The sequence below is a fragment of the Podarcis gaigeae genome (genome assembly GCF_964106915.1).
Source record: "Podarcis gaigeae genome assembly, chromosome: 8".
Classification (NCBI taxonomy): Eukaryota; Metazoa; Chordata; class Lepidosauria; order Squamata; family Lacertidae; genus Podarcis; species Podarcis gaigeae.
Window position 1 is genome coordinate 71,801,361 of NC_139684.1, and position 25,351 is coordinate 71,826,711.

General features: G+C 46.2%; 1 protein-coding gene across 1 annotated transcript in view; it reads left to right on the forward strand.

The window, feature by feature from the left end:
• Positions 1-25,351, forward strand: part of LOC310850526 (IgGFc-binding protein-like) — a gene marked incomplete at its 5' end in the record, with an annotated part of 37,976 nt that overhangs the window by 6,295 nt on the left and 6,330 nt on the right. The window contains 15 exons of the mRNA XM_083752047.1: positions 249-302; positions 2,975-4,201; positions 5,502-5,851; positions 6,206-6,779; positions 7,205-7,806; positions 8,099-8,660; positions 9,641-10,239; positions 12,217-12,796; positions 12,891-13,090; positions 14,782-14,923; positions 16,032-16,360; positions 17,263-17,836; positions 19,102-19,697; positions 22,058-22,622; positions 23,470-24,062. Coding sequence (XP_083608173.1) covers positions 249-302; positions 2,975-4,201; positions 5,502-5,851; positions 6,206-6,779; positions 7,205-7,806; positions 8,099-8,660; positions 9,641-10,239; positions 12,217-12,796; positions 12,891-13,090; positions 14,782-14,923; positions 16,032-16,360; positions 17,263-17,836; positions 19,102-19,697; positions 22,058-22,622; positions 23,470-24,062 — 7,547 coding nt within the window. The remainder of the gene's footprint in view (positions 1-248; positions 303-2,974; positions 4,202-5,501; positions 5,852-6,205; positions 6,780-7,204; positions 7,807-8,098; positions 8,661-9,640; positions 10,240-12,216; positions 12,797-12,890; positions 13,091-14,781; positions 14,924-16,031; positions 16,361-17,262; positions 17,837-19,101; positions 19,698-22,057; positions 22,623-23,469; positions 24,063-25,351) is intronic.

Below are 25,351 nucleotides of genomic sequence, written 5' to 3' on the forward strand. Positions count from 1 at the left end.
CTGTAAACCGAGGTGCATAATGTTAATAGACAGGGAGCTCCAAAGCATAAATGATGCTATGTTGAAAGGTTGACTCGTTACAGATGTGGAATGAATATCATACGGTATGCCAGTAAAGAAAAAAAGAGGAAACAATACATTCACATATTTACCTTTAGCTTTAGTTTGGTCCCTACTCTTTGAGGCACTTGCACCATAAGGTTGATCACCAAAATGCCATTCCTCTTTCTTCTCTTCTTGTTTTGCAGCCATGGGAATGAGGATGCTGCTGCCAATCGCTGTGGGGCTCACCCTCCTCGGTGGTGAGTAGAGACTTGGGTGGTGTGACTAGGAAATCGTCCAAGGACGAAGGTCTGCAAATAGGAGGACTGCATGGGCAACCCACAATTCAGCCATGTGACCAGATAACAATTGGTAGTGATAAGAGTCACATAGTTGGGGAGATCTATAGGCAATGTATCCATGCCTCTGATGAGGTTTGCCACAAATTAAGTGAATTGTCAGGAGTACAGGCTTTGGATATGGGATGGTTGTGGGCTTAGTGATTGCAAAATCTAGGCAGACCCTCAAATCATGTACTAGGATGAACATCTTTCAGGTGATATGCAGTGAATTCTACTTGTTTTGTGAGCCCACCTGGAGTAGGAATCACCACTTTAAAGGATCATGGGGCTAAGAGTGTCTTCACCCCTACCCTGCCTGAGACATTTGTGGGCTTCTGCAAGCCAGGGTAGATAATAAGACTAGACGGGCCAAGACACTTCAGTGTGTAGTGATATGTGTACCTGTGTGCAGGGCTGGATTTAGGTTTGATGAGGCCCTAAGCTGCTGAAGGTAATGGGGACCTTTATATGTCCAGCTGTCCTTTGTCAACAACAAATGGTCACTGTTTTTTTGTCAAAACAAAATAAAAAAATTCCTTCCAGTAGCACCTTAAAGACCAACTAAGTTAGTTCTAGTTATGAGCTTTCGTGTGCATGCACACTTCTTGTTTTTGTTGTTGAATATATGCTATATAGTAATTTATGGACCTAATAGGTATCTAAAGTCATTTGCACATTTTGCCATGCAACCAGTCCATGCAGAATGTAGACACCCTATATATAGAAATGAGCAAACCAGTGATATTTTAGGGAGCAGGTAGCAGGCGGGGCCCATTACTTACATCATAGGAGCCTACACAACACAAAACACTGTTGCTGAATGTAGGTTTTATTTTATTTGTTTTGTATCTTATATTTTGGAAATGTACATCCAGTTTTTTTCCTTTAAATTTTTTGGGGGTCCCCAAGAGAGTTGGGCCCTAAGCTATAGCTTGTTTAGCTTATATGTAAATCCAGCACTGCCTGTGTGCATGCAAGGATGCTGAATATGAGGGTGTGAATAAACAGAGTCAGAATCGAATGTACTATTCCTGAGCAAAATCTGGGACCCCGAGAATTTAATTATTCCTCCCTGCTACTCTTTTCTTTTTTAAAAAAGAGTAAGTTGAAAGTTAAAAAAGAGCAAGTTTCCACTAGCCAGTGGAAAGTATGAGATATTATTATAGAAGAGAGTGTCAGTTTGAAGTTTCAGAAAGCAGAGGATATGTCTACACAGGATTCCAGGTAGGCCCTAATTGACAGAGGCAGGACCCCTTACTGAAGGAACAGCCTAGAGGAAAGCCCTCCCTTTGAAAGAGTCCCCTATTTGAAGGGATCATTAGTCTGATAGGACTCAGCTATACAGCTGCAAATAAAACGTTTTAAATGTGTTGTAAGGCACATTATACAATGGTGGCACTAGATGGCAATGGTGAGTTATGGCAAATTCAATATATTTTTCAAAACATTTTTTTAAAGCATTTTCACATTATTTATATGTGTGTAGATTCCACCTCAGCCTCATTTAAAGTTAAAGAGATGCCTGAAGTATCAGTAGCAGCAGTAGCAGTAGCAGTAGATAATCAATGAAATCCAGCAAGCAGGTCGTTAGGGGGCAGCGAGGCAAGTCTGGATTCAGTCTCCCTTTTCCCAGCAAAACAGCTGAGGGCCATAATGAAGCCTTTTGAAAAAGAGCTAACTACACATGTATGAGAAGCCCAGATATTCCGCATGAGCCAGGGGCTCATGGGTCTGCCAGTATCTTCTCTGGCACACATGACCTCTGTCTATGCCACCTCAAATATCCACAATGCATGAGAGAAGTGTTTGCTTTTCTCAATCAGTTCCTGTTTGCTCTGGCTTAGCCTCTCCTGCTTTGAACACAACCCCTTAGGCATGCCCACATTTTGTTGGGTGTGAGGACTGGACACTCGCCATCTTTTCCCTGCTGAACAGAGGGAAGCGGCAAAGAATGTCTCTCTGTGGGGCTGATGTCACTGCCTCCCCCTCCAATCTTTTGTGGTCCTGTCTCTTTTTCTGCTCTTCTAGATCCATTTTGTGTTATGCCACCCTTTTGACATCCATTTTGTGAGGGGCGCCCATGGCACTTTCTCAAATTTCCAAAAATGCCTATTTCACTGGGAAGTTGGAAACGTCTGACATGGGGGTACTCTGTTAGATAATGTAATAAGTATTCTTATTTCTGGGGTGTGTAAAGAAATGTTTTGATGGGCTAACCCTTTGGTAGGGCACATTGTCAAGATTTGCAGGCATTACTTGGGTATTTGGATTCTTTTACTGCCTTCCCATAAAGTCCTTGTTCAAATAAAGGAAAAACAAAATATTTATTTCCCACTGTCAGATATTTTGGTGGGGGGATTTTATAGACCCTGTCATAATACCCAGACATCATATTGTCCAACCTTTGGAGATCCAAACCCAGAGGTATGTCTTCTGGGATGTGCTCTTGGGCAAGTCAGGTGACCCACTCCTAGCTCCCCAAATCTCATGAGGTGCCTAAAAACACACAAGATTACAGCCCCCCCAAAGTGCTTTCTGGGTTGCAGAAGGACAGTGGAAGAGCATGGTTACTTTTCTTTCTTTTCTTCCAGGCTTCCATGCTGTAATGCCCACTGGCCGGGAGTTCATCACAGCCTTCCTGCAAAACCATAAGCTGGACTACTCTGAAGCTCAGTTCCAGCTCTACATTTCCGGCTACTCACCTTCTACCACCGTCACCATCTCAGTCTACAAATCTAAGTTCCGCAGCCAATTCCCCCTTGCCCAGGGTCAGACTGCAAAGGTGAAGATACCAGCTTATGTGGAGATGGCCGGCACAGCTAAATTCTGCTACACCGTTGTGGTGAAAGCTAACCAAGACATCTCTGTGTTGGCCCTCAACTCCAAGAAGAATACAGCTGACACCACTGTGATCTACCCAGTCCATAGCCTGGGCACTGAATACTACATCCTCACACCTCCTGGAGAGCTGTCCAATTCATACAAGGAGTTCTCCATCATTGCATGGCAGGACCTTACTGCGGTGGAGCTCTATCTCAAGGGCAGTGTGAGATTCCAGGGGCGCATCTACCCAGCAGGCAGCAAGCTGAATGTCGTCCTTTCTCCCTATGAAGCCATCCAGCTCCAGAGCCGCCAAGACCTCTCTGGAACCCTTGTAAGATCAGCACGGCCAGTGGCAGTGCTGAGTGGGCACACTTGCGCCAATATGAACACAAATTGCAACCATGTTGTGGAGCAGCTTCTGCCAGTGTCTAGCTGGGGCCGGGCCTTCTTTCTCCTCCCACTCTCTTTCCAGACAAAGTATGACCTTGCGTACATAGTGGCGTCCCAGCCCACCACAGTCACCTGTGTCTCTGGTGGGATCCATACGAACTACAACCTTGTGGCCGGGCAGGTGCTTCAGCTGAAAGTCTCACGTTCGGGTCCCATTTACATCACAGCCAACGTGGGCATCCAGGTCTTCTTCTTTTGTACCGGTGGTACCCATTCTGGCCTGACCTTCGACCCCTTCCTCCTTAGTATCCCTGACGTGTTCAGCTACTGCACATCTTACACCCTTGGGGGCCTGGAGGACTTTGACAATTCTGCGTTCATTGTTGCTAAGACCGCTGCTGCTTCTGGGATCACCATGGATGGTCGTGCATTGAGTGGCACCTCTTGGAGACAGATTCCAGGAACAGAATACTCCTGGAGCGAGTACAGTCTGGGGAACAAAGAAAGCACCCATTCTATGACACATCCCAGCATCCCCTTTGCCCTGCTAAGTTTTGGCATTGCCAGCAGGAATGCCTATGGTGCATTGGCACTCTGCCATCGTGGTGAGTTGTGGGGCTTGTTAAGGTGGGAGATCAAGGTGCTGAATTTCCATTGAGCAAAGGATGATCAGCACTGCAGGGTCCGAATCCCTGCATAGCAATGGAACTCAATTCATGATCTTGGGCCAATCTCTCACTTTCAGTGTAACCAACCTCACAGGGCTCTTGAGGAAATAAATTGGGCTTCCTTCCTTGTGCATAGTTTCTTGGAGAAAGGGTTGGATACAAAGATAGTCTCCAGTTCATGGGAACATAGGAATATAGGACCTGCCTTAGAATCATAGATTTGTAGAGCTGGAAGTATCACCTAGTCCAACCCCCTGCAATGCAGGAATCTCAACTAAGGCATGCGTGACAGATGGCCATACAACCTCTGTTTAAAAACCTTGCATGTAGGAGAGGTCACCACCTTCCAAAGTCTGTTCCTTATACTGAGTCAGACCACTGGTCTACCTAGCTCAGTACTGTCAACACTGATGGTCAGTGGATCATCTGCCATAGCAGTTTCTCCCTCCCCCTCCCCCCACCCCAGTCCTACGTAGTCTTCCTGGATTGCCCACATGACAAGGAGAGAGAGTGTGCAATCAGGACTGAGTAGCTGACAGTCTTAGTAATATGCAACTCTCTCGTGGCTTTTCTGCCTGGAAACACATGGGAGGGACCTCTTGCCATAGCAACACATTTGGACTGCAGAGCACTGGCCAGATAAGAGAAGATGGACAGAAATGTCACCAGGAGCTTCTCTAAATTCAAATGTTAGTAGAAAATGTGTGCAAGGCAAGAAAGCGTGTGTAGCTTTGAGATTTTGGGGGGAAATCTTTTTTAAAAAATTCCTTGAAATTCTCCTTGGGAGGTCTTTGCCCTATAGCCCCAAGTGCAAGAGCCTTTGCTGTGTGCAGTGCCTATATAGCTGTGCATGCCTAGGTAGGCAGCCCCTTGCAGATGTTGCCTTGAGCATGTGCACATCTAGAGGATTTAGCTAGCAGCATGCATGATGTTGAGGGCCTGAAACATTGGCATGGACCCACCAACCTTCATCTCCAAGTGTTTGGCGTGTACATGGAGAAGGTCAGACAATGGGAGGACAGCTTAAGTATTGCTATCAGAACTTTATCATTTAACTTGTTGGATGTGTTGGGCTATACAGGGGAAAAGGTTGGCTTCCTCCATCCCTCAATCTGTTGCTCTGATTGTGTCGAAGGCCACCCATTCGACCTCTCCCCCCCCCTCTCTCTCTCTCCTTGTGCCCATTCTCTTTCTCTCTTCCCCACTGTTATACTAACCCCTCCTCTGTTCTTCCCAGCCTCTCAGCCTGTCCCCCAACCATCCTGCAGTTCCACCAAGTGCCGGAAGAAGGAGACTTGCCAGATCAGGAATGGACAGCCTGTATGTGTGGCGCAGTCTACTGCCACCTGCTGGTCTCTGGGTGACCCCCATTACCGTACTTTTGACAAGCAGAAATACAACTTCATGGGCACCTGCACCTACACACTGGCCAAGACCTGCGGATCAGACACGACACTCCCTGCTTTCCACATCACAGCCAAAAATGAGAACCAAGGCAGACGGAGCGTGTCCTTCATAGGGTTTGTGACGGTCCAGGTCCATGGATACCACATAAGCGTGGCCAGAAAGGAGTATGGCATAGTCAGGGTAAGAACAATAGCATTCCATTGTCTTAACTGTATGAACCAGGGCCCATATCAGGCTAGGGATGAATGGGTCAGTCAACTTCCATTCTGTGTCACTTTTGCATGTGCTAATTACCCTGAGGACTGAGCATCCTATTAGGACTATCCCTCCTGATATTTCTGAATGGGCATGTGTAGTTCTATTTTAAATAGCTTTTTGCTGCACAGCATGACTTGGATTGCATAGGTTGGGTGCCACACTGGGTGTGGCTAGTCTTGTTTCACAGGAGGTAGTTGGAACAACTCCCAACTCTATCCTTACCCTACACTAGGGGCTTCCATAATGCATATCTAACAGTAACATATTCTGTGCCAGGTGAATAACCAACGCTCCCGGCTGCCCATCTCCCTGCAAGAGGGGAAACTGCGTCTATACCAGAGCGGGACCTCTGTCTCCATCGAGACCGACTTCTCACTGAAGGTTTCCTATGACTGGAACAACCGCCTCTGGGTGAGGATTCCCAGCAGCTTCTTTGAGAACGTTTGCGGCTTGTGCGGTAACTACAATGGTGACCCTACTGATGACTTCAAGACCTCGGCTGGGTCCTTGGCCCCCAGCCCTGTGGAGTTTGGGAAGAGCTGGAAAGTAGAAGATGGCAACATGCTCTGCTGGGATGACTGTCATGGAGAATGCAAGAAGGTCACCTTGGAGGTGCTCATCAAATACAAAGTGGAGACTTCCTGTGGCTGGATCAGCAAACGGGAGGGCGGCCCGTTCAGCCAGTGCCACTCTGTCGTTGACCCTGAAATCTTTGTGGAAAACTGTGCCTATGACCTCTATATCTACGAAGGCCACCGAGAGACTTTGTGCCAAGCACTGCAGAGCTATGCCGATGCCTGCCAGAGGGAAGGCGTAACCCTGTTGGACTGGAGAAGACTCACGGGCTGCTGTGAGTAGAATTAATTGCTTATGACCGGGGTCCCCAAGCTCCTTTGGGCCCAGGATCACATTTGGAAATATAAGAAACTGTTGTGGGCACTGCAAATTGCCTGTTTCCCAGAAGAAAAAAATGGTGATTCTCATAATGCTTTCCTTCCCCAAAATTCAAAACACTTATACATTGCTCAAACAAATAAAACACAGGAGGCAACTGAATTAAATAACACTGTAAATTAAATAACAAACAATTTGCCTCTATTTCACAACACCCAGCCCCAGCAGCTTAGGGCATCCATCTCAGTCTACCTAAAGGCTGTCTTACCATTGGTGCTGGCAGTAATGGGTGTGCAATCTCTCTGATAATAAATCCCAATGAAAAAGAAAGGGATTGTGGATAATTGTGCCCTTATTCTTCTCTGTCTCTCTCTTTTGCAGTGCTCTCCTGCCCTGAGAACAGCCAGTACAAGCTCTGCGGCTCAGCCTGCCCGGCCACTTGCAATGACCAAGCTCTTCCTTCCAACTGCTCTTCATCACGCTGCGTGGAAACTTGTCAGTGCAACGAGGGTTTTGTGCTGGAAGCTGGGAAGTGTATCCCCAAGGCAGCTTGCGGTTGTGCCTTCGAAGGGAAGCTCTTTTCCCCCGGCGAGCAGTTCTGGGGAGACAGCACATGCAGAAAGCGCTGCGTCTGTGACCCGCAGAGCAAGCAGATGAAATGCCAGCCTGCCAGCTGCAAGGCTGGGGAGCAGTGCAGGGTGGAGAATGGCCTCCAGAACTGCTACCCAACTGGCTATGCCACCTGCTCTGCAGCTGGTTACTCTCATTACCATGGTTTTGACGGTCAGAGTTTTAACTTCCAGGGCACCTGCCTCTACACATTTGCAGGACTCAGCCAGAAGCGCAACGACTTGGTGGATTTCCAAGTCTTAGTCCAGAACTCGGGCCAGGGCAGCTGGTCTGCATCCCTCAACAAACTGGTCAAGGTTCAAATCTATGGCCTGGAGATAACAGTCAGCTGGGCTCATCGTGGAAGAGTTCTGGTGAGTCTAAATGAGGCCTCCTTTGGTGAGCGAGTCTGTTAAAAGCCTGCACACATCTATGGAGCACATATGCGTGTGCCCCGTCCCCATTCCACCCTCTTCCACCCTCCGTTCCACCCTCGTTCTGCCTTCTTCTGGGTCCAAAAGAACCCACATGTCGGCCATCACACACAAATTTTACACACCAAAAATGTCTTTGCTAAGCCATCGTTTGGCATAGCTCAAAGCCATAGCACCAGATTTTGAGCATGATCTTCCCCACTCACCCTTCCCACTTTATCTCTCCTCCCAGGTGAATGGTTTGCTGACCAACTTGCCCTACAGGATGGGCCTGGACCAAGTCCTCATCTATCAGAAGGGCTGGGATGTTGTGATCCAAACAGATTTTGGCCTCACCATCAACTCTGACTGGCAAAGCCGCCTCACGGTCACTGTGCCAAAGTCCTACGAAGGGGCCCTCGGTGGTCTCTGTGGCAACTTCAACAGCAACAAACAAGACGACTTGGCATCCAGTGACGCAGCCTCAGGTTCGACAGCCTTGGGACGGCGCTGGAAGGTGGCCGAGTCCCTGGGATGCAGAGAAGTGAGCCCCAGGGTGTGCCCAGACTTGGAAAGCATTGCCCAGCGCCAGCGAGGCGTCAGTGCAGAATGTGGACTCCTGGTGGACAAGAGTGGCCCGTTTAGGGAGTGCCATGGCAGAATTGACCCTGAGGTGTTTTTCCTGGACTGTGTTTTTGACTACTGCACCTTTAATGGTCAGAAGGCTGTGCTGGGCCATGTCATTGCTGCTTACACTGCAGCCTGCCAAGCCATACAGGTGACCATATATATCTGGAGGATCCACATATTCTGGAGTAAGTATGATCCAGTTTGCTCCAGTTGTGAAGAGGGTGGAGGTCCCTAGGGCAGTTTTTGTTTTTGTTTTAAGCTTGGGCCCCTCAATATTGCTGGATTGTGTAGAATAGGGTTAGTTTAGAAGGTGCAAGGCAAGTTATATGGCATAAAGGATAGGAGTGATAAAGATTTGATCCAGTTCTCATCGGACAGCGAAATTACACAATTCACGCTTTCCAAAGCAATGGGTGAACCAAAAGGCAGCCACCCCTACACTTTTCCAAATTCCACAATGCATTTCTCCAGCCAAGTAAATGTGCTCCAAAAATGCATATATTAGGTAGGGTAAAGGATAACAAATGAATATATCAATGACAATAACACAGTGGAAAAAGACGCTATAAAAGGGGAAGTTGTGTTAACATACGTAAGGAGAAAGTTGCTCTAAAATGCTGAAGAATGTTTGTGGGAACATTGTTTTTTAGGTGGGGGGGTGCAAACTGATGTGGAAATATGGAGAACTGGGTTTAACATTGGAATAATGAGAAACCAGAATTGGCAGATTTCCCTGTCCCTACACATTGCTCTTTCCTCCCATGTCTCATTCCTCTCCACCTCCCAGCATCTGCCTGCTGAGACAGCCCTCAGCCCTGGTTCCAACCCTTCCATTCCCTCTTCACTCTCTCACAGTTTTCCACATCTGCAACAGACAGCCAATAATCTGTGGCCCCCTGAGCGTGCTCTGTCTCCATTGGGCTGTTTAGGGCAGGTGGGTTGCCCCTTAAGGTTCTCCTGAGCCTGCTGACATCTCCCTTTCCTGTATGGGTGGGTGATGCAGCTTTGGCTACATAAGCAACAGCACTCACACACCGAACATTGGAAACAGGGGGAACAACACTGTCACAACAGCCTGGGTTTATGTTAGTCTCCTGTGTAGTAACGGAAATAGAAGAGTTCATGATATTGATGGGAAATGCATTTCCTAACCCTCCCATTCCAGAGCCGGTCTGTCCCCAAAACAGCCACTATGAGCTCTGTGCCAGGAGCTGCCAACAGACCTGCAGCAGCCTCTACTCCCCTCTGCCTTGCTCAGCACACTGTGCAGAAGGATGTGTCTGTGATGAAGGCTTTGTGCTCAGCGGCGACCGTTGCGTCCCCATGTCTCAGTGTGGCTGCGTCTACCAGGAGCGGTACTATACAGCTGGGCAAACCTTCTACCCAACCAGCAAGTGCAATGTGGAGTGTGTGTGCCAGGCTGGTGGAGCGGTTGCCTGCAAGGAAACCTCATGTGGCCCTGGTGAGGAGTGTAGGGCAGTGGACGGCGTCCATAAATGCCACCCAGTTGGCTCAGCCACTTGCTCAGTCTCTGGCGATCCCCATTACATCTCCTTCGATGGAGTACACTTCAACCTCCAGGGCACCTGCACCTATGTCCTTGCTAAGGCTGCCATCACAGACAAGAAGAACTTGAAGGCTTTCACCATCACTGAAGAAAATGAGGCCTGGGGGAGCAGAAAAGTCTCGGTCACCAAGATGGTCTCTGTGGAAGTCTATGGCACCACACTTACTCTGATCCAGAACAAGAAGGGACAGATCAAGGTAGGTGTCTGCACGCTGTCTATGCTCTTATCCAAGAAGCTCTGGGCAGTGCACATACGTCTCCATTTTAACTCCAAGGGTCTTCTTCTTTCGTCTTCCTTGGCAATCACTCATAATTGAGTAAGGTTGTCTTCCATAAACACGGTTTTAACAATGAGTCCGTAAGTGACTGTGGAGGCCAGTACTGAATCCACACATCCTTCCACAGTGGGGACATTGGTTTCCGGGCAGGAGTTGATCACGGTGAGGGTTTGCCAACTGTGCCTTCCTCTTAGCACGTTTCTCCCTTTTATCCTGAGTTCAAGCGTCTTCAAAGTCCATGACACCTTTGGTAAAGGCTGTTCTCCAATTGGAGTGCTCGCAGTCCCAGTTGTTGGTGTTTATACTACATTTGTTTAGATTTGCCAAACTCCAAGGGTGGGGATGCCTAATTAGGCAGACCAGGTTGTTTTGGCCAAGTCACATCCACCTGCTCGTTACATTCACCCAGGGCTTTTTTCCTGCTAGAACTCACTGGAACTCAGTTCTGGCACCTCTCAGGTGGGCGCCATTGCTATTATAAGAGAACAAGGGAGATATTCATGGTGAGTTCCGGCACCTCTTTTTCTAGAAAAATAGCACTGCCTACACCTGATGTCCAAATTGTGGGAGGCAGTGGAAGACAGGATTGCCTGGTGTGCTCTGGTCCATGGGGTCATGAAGAGTCGGACACGACTAAACGACTAAACAACAACAACAACACCTGATGTTGTATATGCTTTTGGGGTATTTATGAGCCAAGAATTGCATCGCCAAATTCAGAGATGTGTGAGACCTGACAGATAACTGTGTTCTGATCCAGGTATTTGTCCAGACAGTGCATATCGGATGGAGTTTGCCATCTACAGTTCATTTTATACAGCTAATTATAAGGAATTCTATCTAACACTCACTCACGCACATGTGTATGTTTAAAATAAGGGTCACAACTATCCTCTCTGAATTTTTAATTTTGTCATTTTCAGTTTCACTTGGCAATTTTATCTCCTTGGTGGTGCTAACATATATTTGCACTTTTGTACACAAAGTGCAATGGCCAGGAGCTCAGGCAAACATAGCTAGCTGTATATATTATCTCCTGAACATCTTAAGTCAATTAAAGATTAATAAAGCTATTGCTTAAGCCAATGAAAAATTACAGCCCTATCATTTCAATGAAAAATTCAGCTGCTACGTTTGAACATGAGATCTATTCACTGAATAAATTCAGACTTGGGGGGGAAAGACCAGTAATCATGGCTCTAATTCTACATTAATATATCCCAAGAAGACCACAAATGCATTTGACCTTGGTTAGGCCAAAGGAAGCTGCCTTATACTGAATAAAACTTTTGGTCCATCCAGCTCAGTATTATTTGCTCTGCAATGACATAGGACAGCTATCCAGCATTTCAGACAGGTAGTCTCTACCTGGAGCTGCTGGGGAATGAACCTGGGACCTTTTGCATGCAAATCATGGACACTACCACTAAGCTGTGGTCCTGTAGTTTTTGTGCTGAAGGGGTTGCACTACTCAAAAATAACCAGTGATGAGTGTCTTAAGCCCAAGAGCCACCAATTCAGCAACTCCGAGATGGGGCGGCTATAATACAATATGTCTTCCTTAGCATCCAGGAAGTATGACCTTCTGCCAAGTTCAAATAATACAATTTGCACACTAGATTTGCATGTGAATGGATCCTTGTGAGTGGATATGTCTATACACAAGAATCTGCTTTCCAACAGATCTTAAAGATAACTTTGCTCATGAGCTTGTTACATGTTGTACCATTCACAAGGTGCCCCTGTGCATGCAAATCCTCTGAAAATGTCAACTTGGGTGGAGTTCAACAATACTTGTGAGAGAAGGGCCTATTGCTGGAGGGTCAAAGATCCCTGAGACCAGTTTTGTGTCCTTTAAACATCTGCCCTTAGAGACAACATGTCCCCTTCTTCCAGGTGAACGGAGTGTTTCATTCCCTACCCGTTGAATTTTCTGGTGGCCGTCTCAGAGCTTATCAGCATGGCACTAAAGTCCTGATAGAAACCGACTTTAGTCTCATTGTGAGCTATGACCTGGTTTACCGTGTGACAATCACCGTCCCAGGAAGCTACCGGAACCAAATGCAAGGCCTGTGTGGGAACTACAACGGGAAGAAGGAAGACGACTTCCTGCTTCCTGATGGCAAGACAACCTCTGATGTAGCTAAATTTGGTGCTGCCTGGAAGGTTCCAGTCCCTGGGGCAGTTGGACCTTGCTCAGATGGATGCTCTGGGAGCAGCTGCCCAGTCTGTGAGGAAAAGAAGAAGGAGGTTTTCAAGCAGCGCCACTACTGCGGGATCCTCACTGCACCGGACGGCCCCTTCAGTGCTTGCCATGCAAAGGTGGACCCCAGTGTGTACTTCAGCGACTGCATCTACGATGTGTGCCTGGGCAATGGGGACAGCGAGGCCTTGTGTCAGAATATCCAGAGCTACACATCTGCCTGCCAAGAAGCCGGGATCCCCGTCCAGACCTGGAGGAGTCCATCCTTTTGTCGTGAGTACTGAAAACTAGAGGTAGTATTATTATAATAAAAATCTTTTTAAAAATTTGTCATGTACCTTTTTCTTCAAACCTCTCTCTGTTGCAGCTCTCAGCTGCCCTCCAAACAGCCAGTATTCACTCTGTGCTGATCTCTGCTCCACTCACTGTGCTGGGATCACTGACTCCAGAATATGCCCTGGGACGTGCGCAGAGGGCTGCCAGTGTGATGACGGGTTCTTCTTTGATGGCCTCGGCTGCGTCTCGGTGGAGACCTGCGGGTGCAATGACAATGGAACATATTATAAGGTGCTTTCCCCTAAAGGAGATAGTGTTGCATTGCTTTGAACAAGTGCAAGGTAGGAAGTACCCTCTTCAGCTATTTAAAGGGCTATTAAACCAGGAGTGGAGAACCTTAGCACTAGGGGCTAAATGTGGCCCTCCAGGCTTCTCTATCTGCCCCTCTGGACTATATCCAGGACACTCCCCTCTCCCCAGGCCACACCCCCTCACTGGCCCTGCTTCATGCCTTCCTTGAGTGTTTTTACCTGGCTAGAATGTGTCCTTGAACTCATAATGCCTCTTTCTTGTCTGGATGGAGGATAGAAAGGAATGTGTGAGCGTGTGTGGGAACTAGACTACTGTACAAAGGTGAAATTAGTTTATATTTAAATTCCACCCACTTTTGCCTGGGCCCAGTCCACCTCTGGCATGTGACCCTCAGAACATTGCCCAGAAGGGAATGTGGCCCTCAGAGGTTCATTCTGATGACACACATTTATTTTCTGTTACTCCGGAGGGCTGAACACAAACCAATAGGTTCAAATTCCGAGAGAAAAAATGATGTAGCCTAAACATTTGGAAGAACATGATGATGGCACAAAGGTAGTGGTTGCTCCTTCATTAGAGGTTTTTAAGCAGAGTCTGGATGGCCACCTATCAGGGAGGCTGTAGCAATGAATTTCCTGCCTTGGCAGGGAGTTGAACTAGGTGACCTATGAGGTACCTTCCAGTTGTATGACTGAGCCTAGCCCAGTTTTGTATTCTTCATGCAGTGGCTATCCAAAGTCTTGTATCACACAAGCACCAGGCATTGGCAAACAGTAAACAGAACTCAGTAGTTGTAGTAGTAGTAGTAGTAGTAGTAGTAGTAGTAGTAATAGTTTATTTATACCCCACCCATCTGGCTGGGTTTCCCCAGCTACTCTGGGCAGCTCACAACAGAATATTAAAAATACGACAAAAGATCAAACATTAAAAACTTCCCAATACAAGGCTGCCTTCAGGTGTCTTCTAAAAGTTAGATAGTTGTTTATTTCCTTGACATCTGATGGGAGGGTGTTCCACAGGGCAGGTGCCACTACCAAGGAGGCCCTCTGCCTGGTCCCTGTAACATTACATCTCGCAGTGAGGGAACCGCCAGAAGGCCCTTGGTGCTGGACCTTGGTGTCTGGGCTGAATGATGAGGGTGGAGACGCTCCTCCAGGTATACTGGGCCAAGGCCATTTAGTAGTTGGCTAGGTATTCTCTTATCTTCCAGAAGAAGGCAGACTCTAACCTGCAAATGGCTACATTGGCACTGAGATTGGGGAAATAGCACCCCTTTAGGATTGCTACTATTTTCTTGCAGGTTCCACTCATGGATGGTTCATTTCTCCTCCTCCACCACTGAATCTCTGGCCCAAAGTCACCCAGTGAGCTTAATGACCAAGTGGAGGTTTGAACCCTGGTCTCCCAGGTCCTGGTCAAACACTCTATTCACTACACCACACTAGCAGATTGTACCCATAATATATCCATACATAGGAGCCTAGATTCTTGAGTACTTTTTCTAGAATGATCTGCAAGAGGGGGTAGTGATATTGCAGGTAGAGCACATATGGTTTGGGAACCTGTTCCTCAGTCTGGCCTTCACGTAACTGAAATATGTGCTTACCAGTAAAGGCTATGGTGGTTGGTCATTTAACGGTTTGCTTTCCCCTTGGCAAATGCGCCGGCAGCCCCATGAGAAGGTCCTGCTGAATGAATGCCAACAAATCTGCAGCTGCATCCCAGGCCGGGGAGTCACCTGCGAGTCACACAGCTGCACCAGCGATGAGGCCTGCGAGGTCCAGGATGGGGTCATGAGCTGCGTCAATAAAGGTGAGAGGCTGGATGCATTTTCAGAAGGACAATTTGAGGACCTGGCTGACCCAGGTCTCAGCTAGGGAAGGGGTGGGGGTGTCAATTTAGTTTGCATTCTAAGATGAAACTACTTAACCCACACATCCTGAAACAACATGCAAACTGAAACAAAGCCATCCTTTTGTGTCCAGTCTTCTCTGAATTTTGCAATGCAGTCCTCCAGGGAAGCCTTAGAAGTAAGCCGCTTTTCCACAATTGTGCCCAAAGTGGTCCAAAATGAACAACACTAAATATAATCATTAAAAATAAGCATATTAAGAACAATTAAAAATGGTCATAATGTCAAGAAGCACAGAGAATGAGTGAATAATAATAATAATATAAATTATGTGCAATGGAAAGACGTTATCCTAGATTTACAGCTTGAATCTAGAAATGTGTACGGAATGCATACAAATAGGTAAAATGTATGTAAAATGCATGTATAGTAGTGCAGAAATATTATACGGCATGCAAAAATAGTAGGGGAAATTACTTGCAAAAGTGTGCATATTAAGCAAACTTGCATAAATAGGTACATACTGGGGAAAATGTACACTAGCATGCTGGTTTCATGAGGGCTTCTTTAAAAAATCATAAACTGGAAAACAATTTAAGATTGGAAATATGAGAAACTGAGAAAAACTGAAATTGACAGATCTGCCCCTCCCTAGTCTCAGCTCCCATCAGGACTGCTGCATGCAGAGTAATAAATGTAGCACTTGGCATGATGAAGGCTGTGGTGATGCACACACTGAGCGTCCATTGGGGAGTTGCCATTGAATGCATACCTTAATGTGTTCTGGGATCGCGTGTCTGTCTTTCACATGTTTATGCCCATAGGGCACTGTTGTACGTGGATTGCCTTTCAGAACATCTGGCTCTGATCATAGAAGTTCTGGTTAACTTCTGGAGCAGTCCCAAAACACAACCATCTGACCACATACACTCACAAGTCATTGAAATGGACCGGGGCTGTCACCATAGGGCGTCATGTGTTCAACGACCATGCGCTGATGTACACCTCTTTTGCCAAAGGCTTCTGCTCCTGCATCGAGCCCACAATGGTTCCTTTCTTTCATTTTAGATCCTTGCAAAGCCTTAAAGTGCCGGACCAAGGAGACGTGCAAGCTGGAGGATGGCAGAGCAACATGCGTCCCGAATTACAACGAGACCTGCTGGGGCTGGGGAGACCCGCACTACCACACTTTCGACGGGAAGGACTTTGACTTCCAGGGCACCTGCACCTACACAATTGCCAAGTATTGCAGCAATGACACCACCTTGGTGCCATTCACGGTGGAGGCAAAGAATGATCACCGGGGGAGCCAGACCATGTCCTACGTGAGACAGGCCAATATCTATGTGTACGGGCACAGCATCTCCATCCGTAGGAAGGAAGCGGGCAGAATCCGGGTGAGTCTTTGCAGTGGTGTCTTAGAATTACAGAACTGTGGAGTTGAGAAGGATCCCAAGGGGAATCTACATACATCAGGACATGCTACAGAGGAGAAAAGCCCTCTGGGATGTTCCTGATAGTGAACCTGAGAGACAGATGTGATTCTGCAAGCCTATCCATTGGGCCCCCGGGACTCTTCCCAGAACATACACTTTCCCGGCAACACTTCCTTTTGCTTAGGCACACACACTAGTGTGGAAATTTGGGGGAATAAAATTATGCTGGGAAAATGAGAAACGGAGAGAAACAAAAACCAACATATTTGCCCAACCCTAGCATGGAAAAATAAATGCTATATTCACTGAATTTTATATGGGTGTATGAATGAATATGGATGTATGAATGTCATAGGACATCATAATACAGATACAGCAAACAATCATTTTGACATATTAAATAAACAAATATAAATGCAAAAAAATCCCTGATTATTATTCAGTGCTTTATTTTCTGGGCTACTCAAGGGTATGCAATACCAGCAGCTTTCCCCCCTCCGAAATGTTAAAATGTACTTACTGTAACAACTATATGGTGAATTCCGACAACTTAAAAACAAACAAACAAACAAACCATTGTTGTGGGTGTTGTTGTTGTTGTTGTTACCTTTATTTAGTTATTGCATTTATTTCCCTGGTCTCCCAGGTCCTGGATAGTGACTTTATTTTTGCCTACAAACAGGGTACATATCTGGTCCAGGAGGGGTGTTTATGACAGGGACTGGAGAACATGTGTGCCAAGGATGCTCATGTAAAGGGCAGTTTTGCAGGCAGTGGGAGACAGTGTCAGGGTCCTAAGCTGTCAATCGAGGGCGCTATTTGAGAAACTAGTGTACTGACGACTTTCTCTCCCCTGCCTACAGTTGAACGGTATCATCACAAGCCTGCCTGTAACTTTAGAAGACGGGAAGCTGTGGCTCTTCCAGAGTGGCTTAAACGCTGTGCTGCAAACCAACTTTGGCCTGGTGGTGACTTTCGACTGGAGCATGATCCTGGAGATCACTTTGCCCAGCAGCTACTACGGCACCATCTGCGGCCTCTGCGGGAATTTCAACCAAAACCCAGATGACGAGATGGTGACGCCCGCAGGCCACAAGCCTGCTTCTGAGGTGGAGTGGGCTAAGAGCTGGAAGGTGAACGACCGCGACCCTTTCTGCTGGGACGTCTGTGATGGGAACTGCCCGACGTGTGAAGAGAGCCAACGGCAGCTCTTTGGAAGCGAGGAGTTCTGTGGGCTTCTCACCCAGCTGGGAGAGGGACCCTTCCGCGAATGCCATGGCAAGCTGAGCCCCGACAACTTCTTTGACAGCTGCCTCTATGACGTCTGCCTCAACCAGGGGGCCAAAAACATCCTGTGCAAAGCGCTGGAAGCTTATGCTACTGACTGTCGCAAGGAAGGCGTGGTCATCCACGAATGGAGAGCACGGAGCGGCTGCGGTGAGAATGAGTCAGGGAGGGAAGCAGCTCCCCTGCATTGTGCTCCCAGTCCTCAAATGCTGATCCCTAACAAAGTTTCATTGGTCTGCTTTGCTAAGCTAGACCATGACTAAGCATGAAAGAACAAACGTGCAGGCTTGCAGAGTGTGTGTTGGGTGGAATCATGGCTGCTTTGTTCCCCGCACAGCCCTGCAGCTGCTGCCATGCTACCCAAGGCTCAGCCATGGTTTGGTTTAGTGCTAAGTCATAATAATAATAATAATAATAATAATAATAATAATAATAATAATATATTATTTATACCCCGCCCATCTGGCTGGGTTTCCCCAGCCACTCTGGGCGGCTGCCAACAGAATATCAAAATATTATAGTCCATTAAACATTAAAAGCTTCCCTAAACAGGGCTGCCTTCAGATGTCTTCTAAAAGTCTGGTAGTTGTTTTTCTCTTTGACATCTGGTGGGAGGGCATTCCACAGGGTGGGTGCCACTACAGAGAAGGCCCTCTGCCTGGTTCCCTGTAACTTGGCTTCTCGCAGCGAGGGAACCGCCAGAAGGCCTTCGTCTCTGGACCTCAGTGTCCGGGCAGAACAATGGGGTGGAGATGCTCCTTCAGGTGTACTGAATCTCTGCTCATGCTTTGCCTCATGCGACTCACAGTTTCCTCGAGTGAGAGGTGGGGGCTGTACAAATTTCATATTGAAATACATTTTTAACATACGTTTCATTACAAAATACATATCAAAATGCATATATTCTCAACATATGCATTCTAATTGTATTCTAATATATCTGTATTTTAAAACAAATTATGTTAATTTTTTTTGAGCCAAAAACTAACTCAAAATTTGAAGATTGAAATCTGAAGGATCGTTTTGTTCTGCTCTGCGCGTAGTTATGGCAGGAGTGGACTAGGTCAGTTTCCAAAGAAGTCACAGAAACTGAATCTCTGGACACTTTCTAGTGAAGGGGAGTCAGTTATCTCTCTCTCCTAGCTGTTCCCCGCTCAGCTCTGCCCAGCTGTTGTTCTCCGAACTATGCCCCTCTGCAAACCAATTCTCTAAATCTATACAGCTCCACTGTTCCTGGGGAGCTTCTGTCAGGAGCAGCAAGAGGGGAAGGTTCCCACCATTCCTCATCAGAGCTGTAATCCTCAGTCTGGTCTCTGACACCTAGGTTAGTCAGTGGTAGATGGCCATGAGGTGGCAGTGCTGGTACTTGATCTCTCCTTTCGTTGCAAAGTCTTTGTTGCTTTGCCCTCTTTCAGCTTTGTCGTGCCCTGAGAATAGCCACTATGAGGCCTGTGGAAACGCCTGCCCAGCCAGCTGCTCTGACCGATCTGCTCCTTCGACGTGTGACAAGCCCTGCGTGGAAACCTGCCAGTGTGACCAAGGTTACGTGCTCAGCACTGACAAGTGCGTCCCCGTGAAGAGCTGTGGCTGCACTCACAATGGCCTCTACTACAAGCTGGAGGAGGAGTTCTGGGCCGATGAAACCTGTGGCTCTCGCTGCAGGTGTGATCCCAGCCTGGGCATGGTGGTGTGCAGTCCAGCCAGCTGCAAGGCTAGTGAAAGGTGCATGACGGTGGATGGCATCCGGGGCTGCCACCCCATCAGCTATGCCACTTGCACAGCAACTGGGGACCATCACTACACCACCTTCGATGGGAAGAGATATGACTTTTCGGGCACTTGCGTCTATCAGCTGGTTGGGCTCTGCTCCAAGGACCCAACTCTCACTCCGTTCACCATCTCGATCCAGAACAGCCAAGGCAGTAAGACGATGCCTTTCTCTTCTGTGGTTACCTTGGACATTTACAACAAAACCATTACGATCAGCCAGGAGCACCCTCACACAATCAAGGTATCGGGGACATAGGGAGAAGAAATTGTATGGGATAGTGCAGGCATGGGGACCCTGTGGCCCTCCAGATGTCATTGGGATGCAATTCCTTTAGGAATTGATTTAGGCACTAGGAGAAGATATATTGTTTAGCTACTATCTTTCCTTGCTCACGAGAGTGAGATCAGCAGTGCACTATCCTTTGCAGCTTAAACTTGGAAGCAAAGACAAAGTTGGTTTAACCTCCTCGAAACAATGATCCAGGATGCTTTAAGGCAGACTGTATTTTCCCTGGTATTACCCCTTTTCTCCCCCTTAAAAATAATAGCTGCACATAGACATTGTTTTTGTGAAGAAGGAAAAGTAGTATTTACTTACATACATAATTTAGGTCTTATTTTTTTTTAAAGATATTTATTGAAATTTTATAGACAAAAAAGGGTTACAGAATAAAAAGAGAAAAAAGTGAAAATAAGAAGCAAAGATACAAAATACAAATTAACAAATACAAAATACATAAAAAATAGATGAAAAATAAAAAACATTAAAAACGAATCAATCTTTTCATATCTTATATTTCATTTACTTATTTTCCTAACCTCCTCACGCCTCCCTTTTTTGTATTCCAGTTCACATGGTTAATTCAGCAAATCCTTACCCTCTTTGTTTTTATCTTAATTTTATATCTTAACATATTGAGCTTCATGTTGTCATCTAATTATCAATCCATTTTTACATATTCTTTTGACTTTGTTGCTAAAGCCGTCTCATTTCAATCCTACATCATTTTAACATTCATTAATTTTACAATGTTTCTGCAAATAGTCTTTAAATTTCTTCCAATCTTCTTCCACCGACTCTTCTCCCTGGTCTCGGATTCTGCCAGTCATTTCCGCCAATTCCATATAGTCTATCACTTTCATCTGCCATTCTTCCAAGGTGGGTAGATCTTGTGTCTTCTAATACTTTGTGATGAGTATTCTTGCTGCTGTTGTTGCACACATAAAGAAAGTTCTATCCTTCTCTGGCACCAATTGGTCGATCATGCCCAGGAGAAAGGTCTCTGGTTTCTTCAGGAAGGTATATTTAAATCCCTTTTTCATTTCATTATAGATCATCTTCCAGAAAGCCTTAATCCTTGGGCACGTCCACCAAAGGTGAAAGAATGTACCTTCATTTTCTTTACATTTCCAACACTTATTATCGGGCAAATGATATATTTTTGCAAGCTTGACTGGTGTCATGTACCACCTGTATATCATTTTCATAATATTCTCTCTTAGGGCATTACATGCCGTGAATTTCATACCTGTGGTCCACAACTGTTCCCAGTCAGCAAACATTATGTTATGTCCAACATCTTGTGCCCATTTTATCATAGCAGATTTAACCGTTTCATCCTGAGTATTCCATTTCAACAGCAAATTATACATTCTTGATAATATCTTAGTTTTGGGATCTAACAGTTCTGTTTCCAATTTTGATTTTTCCACCTGGAAACCAATTTTTTTGTCCAAGTTGTAAACCTCCCTTATTTGATAATAATGAAGCCAGTCTCGCACTTTATCTTTTAATTTCTCAAAACTCTGCAATTTCAGTTTTCACCCTCCTGTTCCAAAATCTCCCAATATTTTGGCCATTTGGCCTCCATATTGAGCTTTTTCTGAGCCTTCGCTTCCATCGGCATAATTTAGGTCTTAAAGCAGCAGCTACAGTAGCAAAATAAAGGCAGCCATAAACATAGGGAATTGCCTCAAATTAAGTCAGATCAATTGACCCATCTAGCTCAGTCCTGTTGAAACTGACTGGCATCAGTGGCCTAGGTTTTCAGAAAAGTTTTCACACTCACCCTGCAAGTCACATGGAGGTGTCAGGGATTGAACCTAGGATCATCTGCATGCAAGACAGATATTCCACAAAACACCTAAGGCCCTTCCCCCAAGCATAGGCTGTGACATATTTAGTTCATTTAGAAGCACAGAATTGTAAAGTTGGAAGAGACCACAAGGAGGATCTATTCCAACCCCCTTGCAATGCAGGAATCTTTTACCCAATGTGGGGCTCAAACCCACAACCCTGAGATTAAGAGTCACATTATCTACTGACTGAGCTATCCCTCATGGACAATATTCCTGTATCTAAACCTTAACAACCCTCACAACTCCACACAATTACTCATTATCTCCCCTATTCTCCAGTCAGCATGAGCAATGCTTGTGGTAGTGAGAAATGAAGCTGAACAACATCTGGAGTGCCATGGGTTCCTCCTTCCCAGCAACAGACCTTTTGGTCAAGTTCTTAATCCACCCTCCTCTATCACCTTCTTTGGGTTGGCAGGCTATATTTTGGCACCTTGGCAACATTTTCTCTGTCTCCTCTAGGTGGATGGAGTATTTGTGGATTTGCCCTTCTACCACGAAGATAAGGTGAAGGCCTACATCAGCGGAGCCCATGTCCTTGTAATAACCAACTTTGATCTGACCGTGACCTTTGGCTGGAACAGACTGGTCCACATCACTGTTCCCAAGAGTTACCGCAACGCACTTTGTGGCCTCTGTGGCAATGACAACCAGGACTCCAGTGATGATCTGATCATGAAGGGCGGGAGGCCAGCAGCCAATGTCAACCAGTTTGCAGAGAGCTGGAAGATAGGCGAGATCCCTGGTTGTGGGAATGGATGCACCAGCAACTGCCCTGTGTGTGAAGAAGCACAGAAACAAACCTACAAGGAGGACTGGTACTGCGGGATCCTCATCAGAAAGGATGGGCCATTCAAGCAGTGCCACAAAGCTATAGATGCAACAGCCTACTTCGAGGATTGTGTTGTTGATGTCTGCCGATACAAGGGCCACCATGAGACTCTCTGCAGTGCCATCAGTGCTTACGTGACAGCCTGCCAAGCTCAAGGCATCCAGATCGGGCAATGGCGATCAGCCTCCTTATGCAGTAAGTATTGGATCTGCTTCAACAGGATAGCACTTATCTAAATTGGGCTACAGTGATTTTTAAAATTGCTGCTAGCATGCAGAGTTTGTGCTGCGGTGCTTTGATTGTTCTCAAGCTAACTTTTTAGACTATCATGGAGTGTGGTTGTATTTAATGGGGAATCATGCTTGGAGTAGACCCATTGGAATCAATGGGCTTCTCATATTCAGAGTAGACCCATTGGAATTGATGGGCTTATATAACCAGTTGAGTGGGTTGTATCTAACTTACTCAGAGTAAATCTACTAGAAATAATGGACCTGACTTAGTCGGGTTTCGGTTTACTCAGAGTAGAACTGGCATTGGGTACAACCCATTGATATTATTGAGTTTATTCTGTGTATGACTTAGTTCGATACCACCTAATATTCTGAATTAGCCTTTAGATGGGTTATTTACATTATTCTGAAGAACATTTTCTAAAAATGCAGTTTATACATTTACTAAACTTAAATTTGTGGGTGAAACAACCAGCCAAACCATGGTTCCCAACAACACAAGGGGTCAGTAATAGATGGGGCGAACATAGAATCATAGAATTCTGTGATGGAACCCCAAGGTTCATCTATTCCAAGCCCCTGCAATGCAGGAATAATACACTGCACATATATTTTAGCCTAAAATCAGGCTGGCAAAGTTGGGAAGGGGATTATTAAAATTAAACTAATTCAGATGATTTTGTGTGTGTGCATGACAGAACAGAAAGTCCTGGCTGATTCCACCTGGCTAAGATAACACCTAGCATTGATACCCCCCTACCCCATCTTTTCCTCCTCAGCTATTCATGGTCTCTGATGTTTCCTTTCAGCTCCTTCCTGCCCCCGTAACTCCCGCTATGATCTCTGTGGCAATGGCTGCCCTGTCACCTGCCATGGCCTCTCGGCTCCAGATGGGTGTCAAATGTCCTGCAAAGAGGGATGCTATTGCGATGCTGGGTTTGTCCTGAGCGGAGACCAGTGTGTCCCTGTCGGGGACTGTGGCTGTGTGTACCAAGGCAGGTACTACAAGAAAGGAGACAGTTTTGTCCCCAGCGCCTCCTGCCACGAAAGATGCCGCTGTGGAGACAACGGAGCTGTGGAGTGTCAGAAGGTCTCCTGTGGGGCCCAAGAGGAGTGCAGGGTGGAGAACGGCATCCAAGGCTGCCACTCCACCAGCTGCGGCAAATGCAGCGTGGCTGGAGGAACCCAGTACCTTACCTTTGATGGACAGACCTTCAACTTCTTTGGCTCCTGCACTTACACCTTGGCCAAAGTCTGCAGCAAGAATCCCGAGCTTGCACACTTTTCAGTGGTAGTGGAGAATGAGGGGTCAGGCGACAGTGAAGTTGTGCCAAAGATGGTTGTTGTCACTGTGCATGGTTACGCCATCAGTCTTGTGAAAGGAATGACCTGGAAGGTTCTGGTAGGTATCTTGTTCTGTTCATCTGCTAGAAGTTGTCTCCTTCCTGTCCACATACGAACATCACATAGAGACACTATGTGAAAGTCTCCCACTTCCTTGTGGTGCTGTTACCTTTCCACTGGACAGTGCTGATCTTCCGTCGTTAATTTCCCCCAGGTCTGAAAGGTCTGTAGCCCAGTCCAAGAAATAGTGGACATAGGGAGCTGTTTTACACTGAGTCAGACCATTGGTCTATTTAGTTCATTATTGTCTACACCAGGCATAGGCAAACTTGCCCCTCCAGATGTTTTGGGACTACAACTCCCATCATCCCTAGCTAACAGGGCCCCTAGTGGTCAGGCATGATGGGAACTGTAGTCTCAAAACATCTGGAGGTCCAAGTTTGGCTATGCCTGGTCTACACTGATGGCCAGCAGGTCTACCTCGAGACTGAAGCTGGGACCTTTTGCATGCAAAGTAGATGCTCTGCCACTGAGATACTGTGGAGAACTTGTATGGAATATCCACCAGGATGGGCTGTCTCCAGGTTTGAGGGGGGGCCTTGAACAAAGTTCTTTCTGGTTGGTCCCCTCCCCTATAGGAAGGAGAAGCAGCAGACAGTAACATCCCAAGCACCATCTGGTGTCTGGTTTTAGCTGCCATTTATATTTCCCACAATGCTTCGAAGTGACGCTAAGATGGCAGTTCACACACGCAACTGCTCAGCACTGACTGGTGCACAGGAATGCTTAAAAAAGGTGTCCCAAGGCATGCACCAGTAGATCTCATGACCCCAACATCTGCCTGATATTTCAGAGTACTGATGCTGGTCCTGTCACCAACGTAAAAGTTCAGCATATGGTTCTTAACTATTTCTCCATCCAGCATTGCAGGTTACAGCAGGATAAGAGGAAGTGTGAGTGAATCAGGCTTCCCATTTCTGTATTCTTGGTGTATTTTATTTATTTATTTAACAATATACCGCTTGATCAGCTAAAACTTCTAAGTGGTTTATGTAACACCATATAAAATACCGGTTCAAATCAAACATTAGAGACAAATGGGCATAAAATGTGTCAACATATAGATAAAATCAGCAATTTGAAAACAGATGTAAATTTTTAAAAAAACATGTTTTAAAAATTACATGCCTGGGTAGACTTGGCTAAGCTGTAGATTTATTTAACATGATTTGTGTACTGCTCAGTTATCAGGGCAGTTTACATCAAACAATGCAAAGCATTCACTGAGACAAAATCAAATGTCTACATCAAATTTATCAAGGTATGAATAGAACCAGCAATTTAAAA